At 32.0% G+C, this 18717-nt stretch overlaps 1 protein-coding gene across 3 annotated transcripts in view; it reads right to left on the bottom strand.

The window, feature by feature from the left end:
- Positions 1-4818: 4818 nt before the first annotated feature.
- The window catches only part of LOC149373154 (formin-like protein), a 119505-nt gene continuing 105606 nt past the window's right edge, over positions 4819-18717 (bottom strand). For 2 of the 3 annotated variants that reach the window (XM_089597801.1, XM_089597802.1), the window contains one exon: positions 4819-4963. In XM_089597801.1, the coding sequence (XP_089453927.1) occupies positions 4844-4963 (120 nt within the window). In that variant the 3' untranslated portion in view covers positions 4819-4843. The remainder of the gene's footprint in view (positions 4964-18717) is intronic. The other variant, XM_089597803.1, reaches the window with a different exon arrangement.

The following is an 18717-nucleotide window of genomic DNA, read 5'->3' as shown; positions in this document are numbered from 1 at the left end:
AACTGAAAACTTCTTCTACTATTCTGCGAATGAACCTTAAGCTAATGAAATAAAAATTATTACTTTGCTTTCCGAAGGACTCGTTTCCTCCAACACTTATTGTTTTTTGTGTGGACAAAGAAATAACATAGACATACCAATTAAACCCCCTCTTTAAGCTTTCGCAAAAAGACAATTATTTATATGAAAAGGAAATCAGTATTCTTCTTAACATTTAATAAAAAACCGATTTCATGAAAATGAGCCTATGACGATCATGTACTCGAATGAATTTGATATTGAAATGAGTGATGTAAAAAAGTTCGTCAATAAACTAACAAACTCAACAACGGTGTTCCTAAAACCACAAAAAAAATCGTAGAAAGCTCAGTAGAATCCATTTTTAAGTGATTTCGAAAACAAGTGTACTCATAAAACTTTGGAACTGCTACTAGTACCAGAAAGTCTGATTTACAGCATCAAGACGAAGCTGTGAAACTGTTGTGCAATATTGAAGATTTTTCAATTATTATTTATGATGAAACCTTCTTAAGAAACCAATTAAAAGTTCAAATAATATTGACTAAAGAAACTTTTATTCTAGATAAAACAAAGATTTATTATGTAAAACCTTCAATATTTGTGCTACAAATGTTTACATCATCGATCTTGCTGGACCATTTCAAGTAACCGTCAATGACATGAGGATTCTGAAATGTACATTACAAGTTAAAAATGGACCAATTAGTATTTTAAGATAATATATTTCATTTTAGATTTAATATTTTGATACGTTAAAAATTTTCTAGAAGAGAAAAGCTTCACAGTTCTTATGCTCGCATTAAAAGGAAAACGTAAACAATGTTTCACAGAAAAATTCAGTGCATCAAGATACGTTACCAAACTTCGTTGAATCCTATAATCTTTATATTGCATAATAGGGGTGAATATGCAAGCTCTTACACTGTTAATTCGAAAATCAAGTTATTTTTTTTTTATACTGGAACACAATGTGAAATCACTTGTTATATTCATAATTTAACTCAAAAACTACTTAATTCTAATTATTCCAATTGATAACTTGCAATCTTAATATTAAGAAAATAGAATCGCGCAAGATTGTAAAAAATTATTCAGCTACGAAAGTTGCAAATAACCCTAAAAAATTAGTATCAGTAAAAAAATTATCATCAGCTGATCTTTTGAATTCTTCAGAATTAAGAGAATTAACCCTCAGCTTCATTGGTATATACTAACTGCAGAATTTTATGATATACCTAGGAGAAAAGCTTGAAAATGAAAAATCTATTACAACAAGTTTTGTGAAAAATAATTATTATTAGATTTCAAGTAAAATCAAGGCACCTTAACAGCATAATGCATGAGAGTAACATTCGTCACATTTCTAATGGTCAAGGGAAAGATGCTATCAAAAAGCACTCTTGCAATTGTGCTAATGGCCGACGAACAATTGCCACGTTGCAGCGCTTTTTTACTACTTATATCATGTAAGTTCTTATCTGATGTAATTTGACCTTTTTACGTGACCATAAACCTTTTTGATATTGAAAATGTATGTCTTGTAATAGACAAAGATAGTGACAAAGACTAATGATGTCTAGTAGAAAAATAGGTAGGCGTTAAACCAATTGCTAAAACGTTACATTTATTAGTTCGTTGAAAATATTGTTAACAAAAGAAATTTATTAATTTTTTTCAGCTCAGAAATAGATTTATTAAATGATTTGACTACTCTTAAAAAATTCAATCGCTGTTAAACGAAAAGCTTACGTCTTAGTAGTGTTCACGTGGTTACGGAAGAAGATTGTAACTCGTCATTCATAAAATCTTAATAATGCTGTAAAAGTTTATAAAAAATAAATGAGGAATGACTAAAACATAGTTTATGTTATTTTAACCACAATTTTCAGTGCCACTAACCTTCACAAAAAATTTTTACAAATACTATTTTTATGTAATTTTTTTCTGTTCTACGTGATGCAACAATAATAAGCTATTTATAGGTTTTTTTTGCATTTTAAATACGGCCCAATGATATTGGCCATTTAAAAATTGGTCATTGTCAAAATCACGTTTAAAAATTGAAATTATTTTTCTTGAAGTTATGTTGCCCATAGATTTTTTTTAAAAAATTCAACTAGTAGGAAATTACCTATACAGTATGTCTTCAAGTTTTTTAAAATAGATATAGCAATTAGCAAGCGAGAAAAAAAAGTAGTTCTTGTCGGATAAGTGCCATTATCTCCAAGGCTATTTTGCGGCCTGAAGGACCTGTGAAGCAGATCCCAAGGAACGTGAGGTAACATGGTACCATGACACTTAGGAGGCAAGCTCTATTTTTCCTGCAGAGGGCACACCAGCCTCTTTCAAACGCCCGAGGCAGGAAAACTTTTTTTTTTCTTGCCATGAGCACAAAGTGCAGCTGCTGCTTTGCGCCCTCAGGCTACACTTTGCGCCCTTGTTATCACTTTGAGCCCTTAGACAGAATGGTAGTTGTCTTTGGATAAGTGCCATCGTCTCTGGGGCTATTTTGCAACCCAAGATACTTGCGAAGCAGGATTCAAGGGACGTAAGGTAACCACGAAGTGATGGCGCTTACGTGGCAAATCCAATTTTTCCTACTGAAGGCGCACCAGCCTCTCAAACCATCTGAAGTGGGAAAAAGTTTCTTTTCACTCTCTCGTCCCACGTTAAGGTTTTGCCCTAGAGCCTTAAGTGATTTAGTGGACACAAAATTGCACTTTGCGTTCTCGGTAAGAAAAACATTATACACGACTCAGGCACCAACATACAACAACTACGCTCTTTGGGCGCTTATGTTTGTACTTTGTGCCGTAGTGGTTTAATGTACTATTTTGTGCTTCTGGAGCTCCAAAAAATTTAGGCCTTAGGAATCGATTAGTTTTTTTAAAAATTATTTCATTTTTTATTTTTCTAGCTGTTTAAGGTTCCCATACAGGTCCTATTTAGCTCTGTATTGCTACTTTCCTGTGTATATTTATGCGCTATCGTCATTGGCATCGTAAGAAACCGCCTCAGATTTAATATGATCAATCACTTACACAGCAATAAGGACCTTTATTTTACATGGCTTTCGACCCATCGAACCACGGTTGGAAATACGCACATAAGCAATTGGTTTTTCAGAGGTGCGAGCCAAGTGTCTAAAGATTGGGTCTCGAACTCCGAAGCATATGTTACCAATCTCCCGAGCTACAAAAACCACAGCGTAGACTACTGTTTTGTACATTTATAACTTTATATTTCAGCTCTTATTGTCATTGATTGATTGTTGGCTGGAACAGATACCACTTATAATGATATTTGCTTTTTCTAATGATAGATTTACTGAATCCTTTATAGTAGTCATCAAAAATTACTTTTTTACTCTTGAAGTGGAAAAATGAATATAAGGGTACCTTTCAAAAAATCAAGTACTTGCTTTAAGCCACCTTTCCCTACACTGATTTCTATAATTTTCAATCAATTTTTACTCGAGATATTCTACTATCCAACTGACTTTTTAGTTATGTTTGAGCAAGAAAAAATAAATAAATAAACAAAAAATAAACTTTTGTGAAACTAGATTTAAAATTTTTTTTATAGTAGCGTATAGAGTACAGAGCAATTTGATTTATTAATTAACATGTTAGGGAAAACTATTACTAAGTTAGTACCTGTTTTCGGATAATTTGACTACACTTGTTTTAACTGACTACAAGTATTGTATGTTAGTTAAAATTTAAGATTCAACTAATAACACAGTTAAAAATTGGATCAGAAAATTATTAAATGATTTCCAAATTAATGGCACGTATTTAGTGATATGGCAAGCTATAGTAACTTAAAACAATATTTCATTATAATACAAGTTGATTCTTTTAAAAACGTGAAGCTATGTCATTATCTTCTTTTCACATGTTTATATTTTTTTTCAAAAGTCTTTAAGATAATGTTAAGTCGAACAAATAATAATAGTTATTCATCTGAAAACGAAAAAAGGATCTTTTTTAAAATTATTGAAAAAAATTAGTTGATTCAGGCAAGCCAAATGAGAACAGTTTGTACTTCAAAATAAATTTTTTCTGAATGTCAAGCATAAGATGAAACATCAACCTTTAAGATCAAAATCACATTTGCTGCTAAAAAAAAATGTTTTAATGTCTTCCACGTGAAAAGCTTTTGCTCATCAAGAACCATGCAAATGTGAGCCAGTGGAAACTGTACAATTTTGTCTTTTGAGAATGAAGTAATATTTTACTTAAGATAAAGTGTTACTTCTTAAAATAATACCTCGCTAACATTTTTCAACTTCCGTTTCTTTAACGTTATTAAATAATTAAATAAATAGTTGAAGGATATTCATTTAATTTCGCCAGGACAATGTTTTTATGTAATCTTTCTACATCACTAATACTTGATTTCAGTGCTTTGCATAGTGAATCGTGAATTATCTTTAACAACTATGTTTCGATAACTAACTGCCATTATTAAAATTTTGTGAAGGGACATAAGGGTAATAAGGCCTTACAAGACTTAAAATAGATTTTAAAAATTTTCCGTATAAAAAAATATAAAAATATTACGCATAAGGTGCACGTTAAAATCAGTTATTTATTTTTAAATTCAAATCGACTTCATCATCTGGTACGTTTTCAATTTTATATATTTTTAAGTCTCACCACGCAACAGAACTAATGATACATAAAAGGCCGCTGAACTTTTACACGAATAATAAGAATTTTAATAAGGGCTTGTCATGATTTAGAAAGTAATAAAATTAGATGTAAGGGTATAATAAAGAATTAACAACCGATTGTGAAACGCGTGAGTAATCAAACTATTAAAAAAAGTTAATTGCTATGCTTTTGCTTACTCGATGACTCCTAGATGCTTTCGGGTCCAAGTAGGTTCGTAGTTTTGTCAAATAGTGAGATGGTGAATCTTTAGCCTGAACCATTTCCTAAAACGAATAGAGAAACGTTCAAAACACATACAAAGATGCAATTTATGTTTTAGTTCATTTTTAAGTATTAACAATATTTTAATGATGTTTTTAATTCTTAACTATAATAATTCTATTTATGTAAAAAAACTGTGCTTAAGCTAAAAATACAATAGTATGACAATGAAATTAACAATTTTTTGATAAAAATTGAATTTTCTCGTGTTTACACTGGGCTTGTTTATATGTTTATTATTTTTTCTTCTTTGACAGATGTAGGGGTAAATAACCCCTACGGGGCATTGAAATTTTTCGCTGTGCTAAATTGTTAAATTTTGCAAGTTTTTCGATGTACATTAAAATCAGTTAAATTTTACATTTAACTGCAGCATCTTGTGTGATTAAAAAAAAGGAAAAATTTTCTGTTGTATTACATTTTTTTATATATTGTGTTAGTATTTACATCATTTACTTCTATTACGGCGTTTGGATATAAGATCCGCAGCAAATACTGCACATCTAATTACTACACAAGAATCTATCAAAGTTTTTTTATGTTAGAGCTCAGACCCACTTACTGTGTACCACTAGGGCCTCGGGATGCGCACAAAGTAAATAGTCGAGAAACTAACATTACCTTCTTTATTTATCTAAAACAAGAAAAAAGCGCGTCGCGTGTGTAAGACCTTTGCCCTTGCCGGTTCCAACCAGAGATTAGTAGAAAGATTGCTGACTGCAATGCTAGGGCACAAGTTCACTTTTGGCCACTGTTTCAAGCGCCCCGTTGCGGCCAAGCGGTCAAACCAGGTGCACATTTTTTTTTTTTTCATTAATAAAGCGTGGAGGGGATATACTGAGTGTGTGTTTATGGATTCACGCGGAAATGGACATGTAGGCACATACTTTGGAGACGCGTGGAAGTGGTATACTGAATATGTGCGTACAGAGAGAGAAGTGGTGCATGGGAATGCCAAATACAGCCAGCTAACTAATATATAAAGCAAATTCGCTAAAACAGTTGTAATCGCTAATCGCAAAAACTACTGAACCGATTTTGCTGAAATTTTGCACACTGATTCATGATACTTCCTAGATGGTTTTAGTACAGTTTTTATCTTAAACAATTTAATAACAATAGCAATATATGAGCTCAAAGTTTGCAAAAATACGCCAGCTTTTCACTTTCGTTCAGTAAAATCCGCTAGGTGGCGTCAACATAAAATCGAAGCTACCTGCAACATAATTAAATAAGTGTGGTTATAATAGGCCGGAGCGTCTCGATAGTGATGTAGTCGAGCTTCGGCAGTTCAACGAGCTGTATAGAGAATGTTGATGACAGTCTTGCAGCTGGGTATGCCAGTTACGGATGACACTTTTCTTTAAGGGGAAAGGGACCTAGGTGTCTATTCACCCTGAATCTCGACGAATGCGAACAAAAAACAAAAATTACTTCCAACCGATGCCGTCTCTGACACAATACCAGGAGACTCATCTAGCCAGGGCACAATCTGCACCAACTCTTCAGAGTTGTGTGGCAGTCCCACCATCCCACCTGGTGCCGTTAGCGAATTTGTGGCTACAAATATAAGCAAGGGAAAACAGCTCTGAGGGGCACGGGTATCCACTACGGCTACCTTCTTGGACATCACGTCCCCAACGCGCTTACCCACATGTTCCCGTCTAACAACGAGCGGTTGGTTATCCGGGAAACGACCCGAGACGAGATATTCTTTGGTCAGCGGCATACCTCCCTCCATCACAGTCTCCGTACATCGAGACTCCCAGAATAAGAATGAAGCAACCCGTAGCCAGCTCTTTATCATCAAGAATAATAATAAAGAATAGCCTGGAAAATTCACCACTGGCGCTTTTTAGGGCCATTATAAGTATTTATGTTCCCTACTTAACCATCAATTTCATCGGTTCTTTTTAGGATCCACCTAAGTGTAAACTACCTTGCCAACAAATACATTTTTACTACCATTTCCGGAAGCGATTCGTCGACTAAAAGACTATATTAACTATAGACGGGCACAATTAAACCAAGTCAGCCATTCACTAGCAGATGCACAATGTCACCTGCGGAGTTGTTCTTCGCAAGGCTGGAAAACCCGGTGACCGACGACCCTATTTGACCCTCTCGACTCTAAGCATTCAACCAGAAATCACCGATCCTCTCCAATGTCTGTGCTGAGCAAACATAACAGCTATTAAGGTAATAAAAAACTTGAGCCAACGAGACAGTCTCCAACGGGAAAGCATCACGAACCAATCTCCCCATCGTAGATCACCCAAAACAACTGAGTCTGCAAAAAAAGGTGCTTTAAACACCAACGTCTTCGACGTTCTACCGGGAAACGTTGGAAAAGATCTCTACAACTAGCTCCAAAGCTTCGGACTTTGTAATTTTTCTCCCCATCAGTCTGGGTTTTCAACAGCAAGCCAGAGAAGATCACCCTGGGGTATACAGGCAGTCACAATTGCTGTTAACTGCAGTCAAGAAAAAGTTAACTTAAGAAGCTCACCGGTCTTTTGTAGGGCCATCGGACGTCGAACTACCTTGCCAACAAATATATTAGGACTTAACAAAGTTGACAGAAAACAGCTTTTAGGGGTGACAAAAATTTTAAGCATGCCAAAAGTAGCAAGAGGGTGACTTCGAAGAAAAACTTCGAGCGTATCTAATAAATACAATTTTACTTAGGCGTCAAGAAACTGATGCAGAAAATTTATCGAGATTGAAACAGCAGCGTCAAAATCGACAACTAAAAAGTCCAATACGTGAGAGATCAGCTTTTCATTGTACCCTCACAGCAATCTCTAAAATCTTTAAAGATCCTATTTTAGATTTTTCATTGAGTAGAAAATGTATTTGTGTTTTTGTGGCAATAAAAATGTAGGGTTTTAGGTCCAGGACTTTGTTGCTCTGGTAATAAAGTTGTGAAATATGAGGAAAAAAATTTTTTTTTAATATAAATTTTTTTGGGGTTTAAAATCTTAACAGCTTTCAAAAATAGCCGTTTTCCTGAATTACACGGGAGAAACTGTAAATCAACAGCTTCTTATGGCCACCGATTATTTTATGGCATAAGGAACGCACGGTACTTTATAGCATAATTATTTTTTTGAATTTTTACACGTTATTATTTGACCAAATAAAGTATATGGATTTCGAAAAAATATGTTTTTAATAAGAAGATTTTTGTTCTGAAATGTATCAGGAATATGTGTAAAATTTTTGACTGAAAATGTTTCACATTACATGTCAACACATTACGGTGTTTTATTTAGTAAGTCTCGGGCGAAGCTGAGACGGAGGGCTGCTACTATAACAATATGACCACGTAGATCATAGCGAAAGAAAACGACGAGTCTTTCTCGCTATACTTACTTCTTAAATGGGGTCTTAGAAATTAAGGGAAATAGAGAAAAAAAGATTTTACATCTTATGTTTATAAAATAAAAAACCCATCCTTTTATTTTACAATTCTCTATAACATATAAATGTTTAAGAGAGGCTAGCCATATTATTTTTCAAAAATTAAATCATACAAATAAAAGCTTGCACAATTTAAAGCTCAGACTTTCAAGGCATTTATTCTTTAGTTCTTCCTGTACTTTAGATTTTTGTACAGTACTGTGTATCAAAGAAAGTACGTTGAAAAAATATCGAGCTTAAAATATTTTTTTTAAGTTGACAGTGTGACTATAAGCACCTTAAATATAAATTATTATTTTCACTTATCATAATCGCTATGAACTGTGGGCCAAGCTCCAGAGGGTATCAATGAACATATGTGGCTTCGGAAAATGCAAGGTCCGAAGTTTGAATAGCTGAGAAGGCTAGGGCTTATGCCTCTGGTGACATATTTGGGCAATTTGGGGTTTTATTCCAATTTTCGTCAGATTTTTTTTTTTTTTTTAATATAATTCAGTATTTTGTTTTAATTTCTTATTGTAACTTTTATTTTAATTCATGAATATTGTCAACACTGTTTCTTCGGGCACGTCAAAAAAATTTTATTTTTAATACTGTGTTACGTACATAGAATTCTGTGCAACAACTGACTATTAAATAATTTATTACGTTAATAGTTATAGCTGGCAAGGCTAATTCATAATTTTAAAGTTAATAATTTGAATGATAGTAACATTGATAACTAAGTAATTACTTCGTAGATCATATAAATCTTAATGTGCATTTTCGTATACTCGCATGTGAGGCATTTCACGTCAAATCGCACAGGCTGCGCGCGAGACCACTTTTCATGCTTTGATTACAGTACCAAATTATTGAGGAAGATAAATCGGAGTTAGCATTTCCGACGTATTTTAACCTCAGCTTTTCAATGAAATTATTAAAATTACAAAAAAATGTCAACATAACCTCAAAAAAATATAAAACATGTTATATCTTCAAAAGGGTGTCTCGAATCTTTTTTTTTATTATCCAAAACGAAAGAGGAGGTTTTTTTACGTTGGTATAGTGATTTTCAGAGTGTCCACTATTATATTATTCGAGAAATCTAACGTCAAAGTCTATGCTCTCGTGCCGCCGCGACGGACGGCCTGGCGGCGGACGTAGCACCGCATTCGTACCATATCTTACGTTTGAAAACAACGCAATATTCCTAATAAATGTTTTATAATAAAATAAAGTATTGACGTGTTTACATAATAATAAACAATTTGTATTTATTTAAACTTTAATTTAAACTTTAGTACTGTACATTATGCAATATATTATTGTATCGTATAAAAACAATTAAATATTTTTCTTTACCTTTGCAGTTTTCTTGAAAGTAGATTTTTTAATTTTTGGATTGGAAATTTTCGGAAATGTTTGAAATATTAAACTTAAAGATTTATGACGCAGCTTAAATGTGTTTTCATTAAGAGGGATAAATGCGTGATATCGAAGAGTTCCTGGTATCATTTTACCCTTACTTTTTATTAAAAAGACAACTTCTGAACTTTCAGTTGTACTTACCAAATTTTTTCAAAATTCAATAAACTCCACAAAGAATAGCAAATTCACAAAATACATTATTCAAGCAAACAAATCTCAGAATTATTTGATGCCGTAACCTTTATTACGATTAATAGAGTAATAAAATTTTGCTGCTGTAAATGAACTCAGAGGAGAAGAACCGCGCCTGATATCAACACTATTATTGATATGTCTAAATAATTATTGTAAAAAATAATACTGTATTAACATCAACTAATAATTTAAGGCTAAAGAAGCAGACTTCTCGGTTCGGTGGATCACAAATTGCTATATATAGCACGCATGCAGCACCGCACCGCGCCCCACCGGCCAGGTCGTCCGTCGCGGCGGCACGAGAGCATAGACTTTGACGTTAGATTTCTCGAATAATATAATAGTGGACACTCTGAAAATCACTACACCAACGTAAAAAAACCTCCTCTTTCGTTTTAGATAGTAAAAAAAAAAGATTCAAGACACCCTTTTGAAGATATAACATGTTTTATATTTTTTTGAGGTTATGTTGACATTTTTTTGTAATTTTAATAATTTCATTGAAAAGCTGAGGTTAAAATACGTCGGAAATGCTTACTCCGATTTATCTTCCTCAATAATTTGGTACTGTAATCAAAGCATGAAAAGTGGTCTCGCGCGCAGCCTGTGCGATTTGACGTGAAATGCCTCATGTGTGTGATCTCAGACTTTTCGACCGATGTCAATCATTCAGGACTCAGGAGGATTACTTTTTCATATTGTTACGATGGCTTGGGAAAAATAATCGTCATAGCTTTTTAAGGTTGTTGTACCAATTGACGATTTTTTGATTTTTTTAAGCAGATTGTTGTACTATTCAAGTGAAAAAATTTTCTTATACATACATCAACTTTACTTAGGGGAAATTTAGACAATTACATTTTTTTAAATCTCTCTATACGTTCTACAGTTTTATTTTGAACAACTAAACAATTTTTTTTCTTTCGATTCATGCATTGAAGTTTGGTATTTTAATAAGATTGATAGAACAATTCCTTAATTTGTAATTTAAATTAAATTCTTAACAAAATCTTATTTTATACAGTAGAAAAAAACCACATTTTCTATTTTCGCACATTCCATAAGAGTTTTTTTTAGGAGATAATTTTACTTAAATGTGATAAGTATTATGATTTCATTGACAGGTTCTAAACATCTGTAGCTTGTAATTTATACATGTACATTTTAATACTTACTGTAGCTAAAAAAAATAAGTGAAGTTTGGTTTGTTCTTAAATATCTTATACGATTGTTTGATTACAAAAAACGTTAGATTGCAATAAATGACTAAAACTTTTAATTTGCTACTCAACATAATTTAATGTTGTTAAATAATATTCTTACTGCAGAGATAATACTAAAACATTCAACGATAGCTTTTTAGTGTCAGAAAACTGCCCAAGAAAGAGCCCTTTTAGAGGAAAAGACATGAAAGAGCTTTTTTAAATCAAGAGGAAAAAAGGGTCTCTTTGAGTAAATTTTTTTTCCTTTCACTTCAAGTTGGAAATAAAAGTATGCATGTATATATGCGTAAATTAATTAAGCAATACTTAATAACACTGTGTCAATCTCTATGTAACATAAGTCACTTACTGGCTACCTTGTTAAATAACTAATAAAACAATTATTAATAATAGAAAAGCTTAATATTAAATGATACGGAGTATTTACGATCTAATTTATCTATACAAATTGTTGCTATCTTTATGTCATTATGGCACCAGAAAGCACTCCGCATGACCTTAATTGGTGCTGGTGTTATCAATTACTGCTTTATTAGTTTAATAATGATGAAGTAAGCGCCTTGTGTTACCTGGTGATTATAGTTTAAATTATTAATTAATGATTAAGTATTTTATAATTATGACTACGTATGGATTGCAACATTATAATCAGAGAAAAAAAATTAGTCAAAAATAATCTTTCTTATAACGTAGGTTAAAAAAGCTTTATTTTCTCCAAAAATCTGAAAAGGCTCTTTATTTTCTTTCACTCTGAAAAAAGACTTTTTCTTCTACTCACCCAAAAAATCATTTTTAACTATATTTTTGGCATTTGTAAATGGTTAAACTTCCATTACGGTCTGAAACATGAAAATATCTCAATTATTGCCATTTTAAAAGATTATAAGGTTATTTTTTTTCAATATTATTAAACGATAATTCGAAAAAATTTTCATTTCAATGAACATCGGCAGAATAATTATAAACAACAACATTTGATAATGAATTATGCCGGAAAACTTAAAAATCCGTAATTTTATGGAATAGTTTCCCATAACTTTTTTCACTAAAATACGATTGCCTCCAAATTTTGTCTACTTGATTCTAAGAAGCAGAAAATGATCCCAAATAATTTGTAAGTCGGCAGAAAGTTGATAACTTTTATTATTAAATAAACAATCACACGCGACCAGCGACTAAACGAAATATTTGACCAACTATTTACTGCAACTCATAAACCAAAAATAGAATTGGCTTGAAAATTGGTATAAATATTCTTATTAGAGTCTACAACAACACCTGAAAAATCTTACATCGACAGAATAATTATAAACAACAACATTTGATAATTAATTATGCCGGAAAACTTAAAAATCCGTTATTTTATCGAATAATTACCCATACCTTTATTTTCAAAAATACAATTGCCTCCAAATTTTGTCTACTTGATTCTAAGAAGCATACAATGATCCCAAATAATCTGTAAGTCGGCAGAAAGTTGATAACTTTTATTATTAAATAAACAATCACACGCGACCAGCGACTAAACGAAATATTTGACCAACTATTTACTGTAACTCACGAACCAAAAAAAGGATTGGCTTTAAAATTAATACAAGTATTTCTAATAAGGCCTATAACAACACCTGATAAATTTTACGTCGGCAGAATAATCATAAACAACAACATTTGATAAATAATCATGCCTGAAAACTTAAAAATCCGTTATTTTATCGAATAAGTACCCATACCTTTATTTTCAAAAATACAATTGCCTCCAAATTTTGTCTACTTGATTCTAAGAAGCATATAATGATCCCACATAATTTTTAAGTCGGCAGAAAATTGATAACTTTTATTATTAAATAAACAATCAGACGCGACCAGCGACACGTTGACTAAATTTACGGAAAATTAGTTATAGCTAATGAACTAAAAATGAAATTGCTTTGAAAATTAGTTTGGTGGCATCCTTTTAATATAACATTAACACCTAATAACTTTTACGTTGGCAGTATAATTATAAGCAAGAACTTTTGATTAAGTACAGGTTAACAGCCAAAAACAATCGTAGTTCAACTGATTTATCATTTGTTTTTTTTTTGGAAACTATTATTGTTTTTTAATTCCCTTTGGATTTTTTTTGTAGCTCACACCAATCTTAAATAGTTTGTATATAGTAGAAAGTTAATAATCATTATTTAATAAATTACTATACGTTACCAGCGACACATTGACTTATTGGACCAACAATGGACTGAAAATTTCGTAATTAAATCATGTTTTCTTTCAAATCTGATGTAGTTTTTTTTATGTTTATAATTATGATATTGAAAGACTATTACATTGGTAGTATGATTGAAAATAAAATAAAATTTTAAGTAAACGTGCGTGACTAACAAAAATTACATTATTTTATAAAATATCAGTCATAATTTTCTTTATAAAATGAGCATTGCCTATTAATTATTTACAATTGATATCTCGGAGCCTACAACAGTACCCGATGCCCTTCGTATTTTGAATCAAATAAATGAAATTGGTTTTCTGTGGTAAAAAATTATAAGTCAATATTTTTTAGATTTGCTTAAGATAAGAAACGATTCTAATTATTTCAAGTAGTATTGAATGTCAAACGTAATCACATGCTTTTAAATCACATTTTTTGCTTAACGTAACATTTTAAACTATTTTTTTTTGTTTATCGTAACAGGCTAATGTTTTTCACAAGGTTTATCTTAATCTCAGTATGTGACTAGTACAATACGCAAATATTTATATTTACACACGCATTTAAAATAACATAAACAATATTTTTTGGTCTATAGTTACATGCAGTCACATCTGTCTACCTTATTTTACAGGTTTTCTTAAAGTTTTAAATTTATCTGGTAATAGTAAGGGTAAGGCTTCACAAAATTCAAATGTACTTTGAAATTCGATTGGTGGCGTATTATATACTTGTATTTCCGATAACACATCTGTATTGCACTGTACGTCTTTGGTTTTTTCCAGGTCTTGCAAAAGTATTTCCGCCCTTCTGTAACTCTTACAGCTTTAACTTCGTTTGTTTGTGAGTGAAACAAAATATTTGCAATAGCAATTCTTATTTTATTCATATTATCCTCACAAAACTGAGTAGATGTAAATGACGCAATGATGGTTTCCCACGTGCACACGTGCACTCCACAGTTACCACTAGTTTTACCTTTTTTATTTTGTTGCTTTGGGATGTCATTTGGCACGTAAATTTTCCACTCATTCCAGGGCACTTGTTTTTTTGTCAAACTCGAAATAAGAGTACATATGCCATTTATCACTTGTGATCTTGGCTCGCCATGCGTAGAGTCAAAGTGTACCATTATTTGTAATCCAACAATAACTATCAACAACGTCCAGTGCTCCGATTTGTTGATGGGAATAAGCCAAATCTCCTTATTAATAATATTTTGTATTCTAGCCCACTTTATAAAACCTTTACTAATATAGCCACATTTTAAAATTTTTTCAAAAAAATAAGAATCGAAGCATTGCACTGAAACGTCTCTATTTTTTGCAACATCAGGCAAGAGACTAAAAAAGCCGTTTATTATTCCATCATCCAAGTATTGCTCAAAATCGTTGTACGGATGTAACGTTCTATAACTAGTGATGTCGATTACAAAACCACTTATGTTTGATGAATACTGTGGAAAACCATTAGGATATTCATTAAATTGAAACTGATCGACGGAATGAGAAAATAAGAATTTATGACACATAATTTCATTATTTCTCTCATTAGCTGCTGTTACACTATCGGTGATTTTAGTGCTGCTATCTGATGAACTAAACAATGCCACTTCATCTGTATTCACGTTTTTATCACATATTTTTGCAGTAGACGTTTTCAAAGGTTTTTTTCCTTTTAGGTTTGTTATTATAGTTTTAGATTTATTTATACTATCTGACATCTCGCTTATCAATTTTTCTATGTTGTCGATTTTAGCTGTTTTTTCAATTATAAATTTAGATTGTGTCAAATATCTATTAGGCCCTCTTGTTATTTTTTTTTTCTTTGCCATACCTCAACTTCTAATTTTTCTTTTTTTAGTGGCACATCAGAACTCAAGTTAATGTCATTCTCTGCAAGTTCATTGTTAGTTAATTTTCTTTTATTTTGTTTTTGAAGTGAAGTTAGTAGGCGAAACTTTCTTTCTTGAATTTTTCCCTGGATGACTTCCTCATTTTTTTGTGTTATGCGCGGGATGGATATTTTCTCTTCCCCATCTAAAATTTGTTCTTTAAGAACTTTAAAACCATTTTCAGCAGTAGCATTACTTTCCCTTGCTAAGCCAAAGCGTGAAATTCCAACAGCTGACCAGATTGGAAAGTAAACTAACAAGAAATCTAAGACGTAGTTCATTAGATTTTTAGAATAAAACGCGTTTCGATTAGTATTTGTTGGAAATTTTTTAAGAATTTCGTCTTTGGATTTACAAAAAAAGGTAATACTGCGAGGAAGATTTAATAGAGTTTCCAACTGATTCATTATAATTATCGTAAGGATCATGTACTAAAATGTTATCATCGAATTCTTCGGCAGTTTTATCATTTTCGAAGACAATACTGGTAGTAAGCTCTTAAAGATATTTGTCTTCATGAATATTACCATAGATTCTGACAAAAGTTTCAAAATATATCGCAGCATCGGGCAGACTAGAGCTATGTATTAAGCTACTTAGTAAATAAATAGCTATTCCTCGTTCTTTATACTGCTGTTTGTTAGCAAAACAATTTTTAACTTTTTTTATTACATTTTTTATAAGGTGTGAAGAGCACGAATGAATAATAGTTAAATTTGTATTAATTTTTTTTTAATCTCTATATCGTGGTACAACACATTTATGTACTCACACAGACTGATTTTATTGAATGTGTAGCATGAGGCTTTAAGTAAAACTAAAGAAAAGTCGGTGACAACTCTTTCAATTCTCCTAGCAGTTATTTTTTTCAAATTATCCGCAAAAAATCGTAAAAAAAAAAAGAATCGCAGTTTCTGTATGGAAAGAAAAAAAGGCCTCTGCAACTTTAAGTGGTGCAAAATTTTTATTTCGAGACAAAAATAGAGCGTAGTAGTAGATGGTCATTTTTTCTTGGGCGTAACTGGGTCGAGCGGCGATACTACCAGTAGCATCTAAATGTAAAAAGATATGATCTACTCCTTTTAAAAACTCAAATTGTTTTTCAGTAAACAAAATTATCAGCAGTGGTTTAATGGCGTGAAATTGTATGTAACCTTTAATCATGTCACCGTACGACATCTCATACTGTTTTTGTAGCTTTTCCATGTACGCATGATAATTTTTATCAAGATCATCTTTAGCACGGCTCTCGCTTTTTATTTTTTGAAGAACAGATGAACTTGGTGCATCGTTTAAATTACCTTGTGCTAAAATATCTTCTGGAACGTTCTTCACTTTTGACCATTTCACTAAGGCAGCAGACTTCTTTTCAAGATGACCGGACAGTTCAGCTCTGTATTCGCCTTTTATTAAACGACGGTGTGTCTCTTTTGTTTGTGGATCATGAAAAATTTTTCTCGAGGTAAAGACTTTAACAGTATAATCGGTAAAGGGTGGATGTATAACTTCGTTGATAATAAATTTATACGACGTACAGGTGGAGTACTTACATGTAGCTAATACCCAAAAATAATTATTGTTTCTTTTTTTCTCTTTACCATACAGTCGACTATTTTTGATTGATAATATGCAATACATATATTTTTTTTGGAATTCCTTGTTAAAGTCATCACACCAACCTTGTTTTAAACGTTTTTTGTCTTCACCCGCAAAATTTTTCTGCCAAAATTCTTTAGGCAATTGAAACGATGCTTGCTCAATCCATTGCTGACTCTCTCTTTCTTTATTCGTTTCTTCGGGTAATGCAGTAACCTTATCCAGCTCTCAACTTGACGGTTTTCGATTCTCCGATTTAGTAAACGGTAAAGAAACGTCTTCAGATTCATAGTCATTTAGAAAATTATTACTATTTTCAGAAATACTATCGTACGTATCGTCGGGGGTTGTTGCATGATGTGATGGACTTGTTGTTCCATAACACCCAGTAGAACTGTTCATTATGTCTAAAAATGCATAAAATAATTAATAACATTCAGAAAAATGAGATTAATTAGTGATTGACAAAATATGAATCCTGCATCAAAAAAAGAACTAGAAAAGGAAAAATATATAGGAAAGCAGATGATCGAGCAATTATTTTGATAAATACAAAAAAAAGTCATTCAATGATTTGTGCCGCAATCGATCAAAATTCTTGATTGTTGCATGTTTTCTGACTGTATTGAAATAAACACTTACTATATCTGTTGACAAAACCAATGTTAATTTAAAAAAAAAATTTTTTCTACTAAAATATTTACATGTGTACTTCTGACTGTATACCTCTGACAAACCTCAAGAGCCCCGGAGCTTCAAAATTTTTTTTTTTTTAATTCAACTTAAAAACAATGTACATTAATATGATTCAAATATCCTCATTTATATTTTTAGCACAAACAAGCAAAGGTTGCAAGACCTAGAAAATACACCATTTCCGCAGAAACGCAAACACGCGTATACGAAAAAGGGTTTAAAAAAATCATATCTTTTTTTGTAGCTTTTGTGCCATGTTTAAAATACATAGAATACACTTCTTTAATATCTACATACAATTCCTATAACTTTTCTAAGCCATATAAGACTACCAGGCTTAGAAAATCGAGAGTTTTTTGTAGATACGCATATATGCGTATACGAAACAAGTTGGAAAAAAATTCATATTTTTTTTAAGCATTTGTGCCACAATAGAAATACATAGAATACACTTCTACAATATATACACACAATACCTATGGATTTTTTTAAGTCGTAAAAGGCCGCCAGGCTTGAAAAATCAAGAGCTGTCCGACTGTACGCATACAAGCGGACACGAAAATAGTTAGAAGTACATTCATATCTTTTTTTTAACCCTTGTGACTCTTTCAAAATGAGTAAAATACACATTTTCAAACGCATTTACTAAAAATCGTGTTGATAATTTAGAAGTGAATTCTGTGTAATTCCGTTGTGGCACAAACGCTGAAAAAAAGAAAATGAATTTGTTTCCATCTTTGTTCGTATACGCGAGTATGCGTATCTGCAAAAAACCCTTGAATTTTTCAAGCCTGTCGGCCTTGCACGACTTAAAAAAATCCACAGGTATCGTGTGTACATATTGTAGAAGTGTATTCTATGTATTTTTATTGTGGCACAAATGCTTAAAAAAAATATGAATTTTTTTCCAACTTTGTTTGTGTACGCGTGTATGCGTATCTGCAAAAAACTCTTGATTTTTCAAGCCTGACAGCCTTTTACGGCTTAGAAAAATTATAGAAATCGTGTGTAAATGCAGTATAAATGTATTCAATGTATTTTCAACAAGGCACAAAGGCTACAAAAACAGTTAAGAATTTTCTCTAAACTTTTTTGTGTACGCGTGTATGT

The sequence above is a fragment of the Copidosoma floridanum genome, unplaced genomic scaffold (genome assembly GCF_036245765.1).
Source record: "Copidosoma floridanum isolate Cflo_tuat_1 unplaced genomic scaffold, Cflo_Japanese_pri ptg000037l, whole genome shotgun sequence".
In the NCBI taxonomy this organism is placed as follows: domain Eukaryota; kingdom Metazoa; phylum Arthropoda; class Insecta; order Hymenoptera; family Encyrtidae; genus Copidosoma; species Copidosoma floridanum.
Note: the sequence above shows the minus strand (reverse complement) of the source record. Positions and strands in the feature narration are given on the sequence as shown.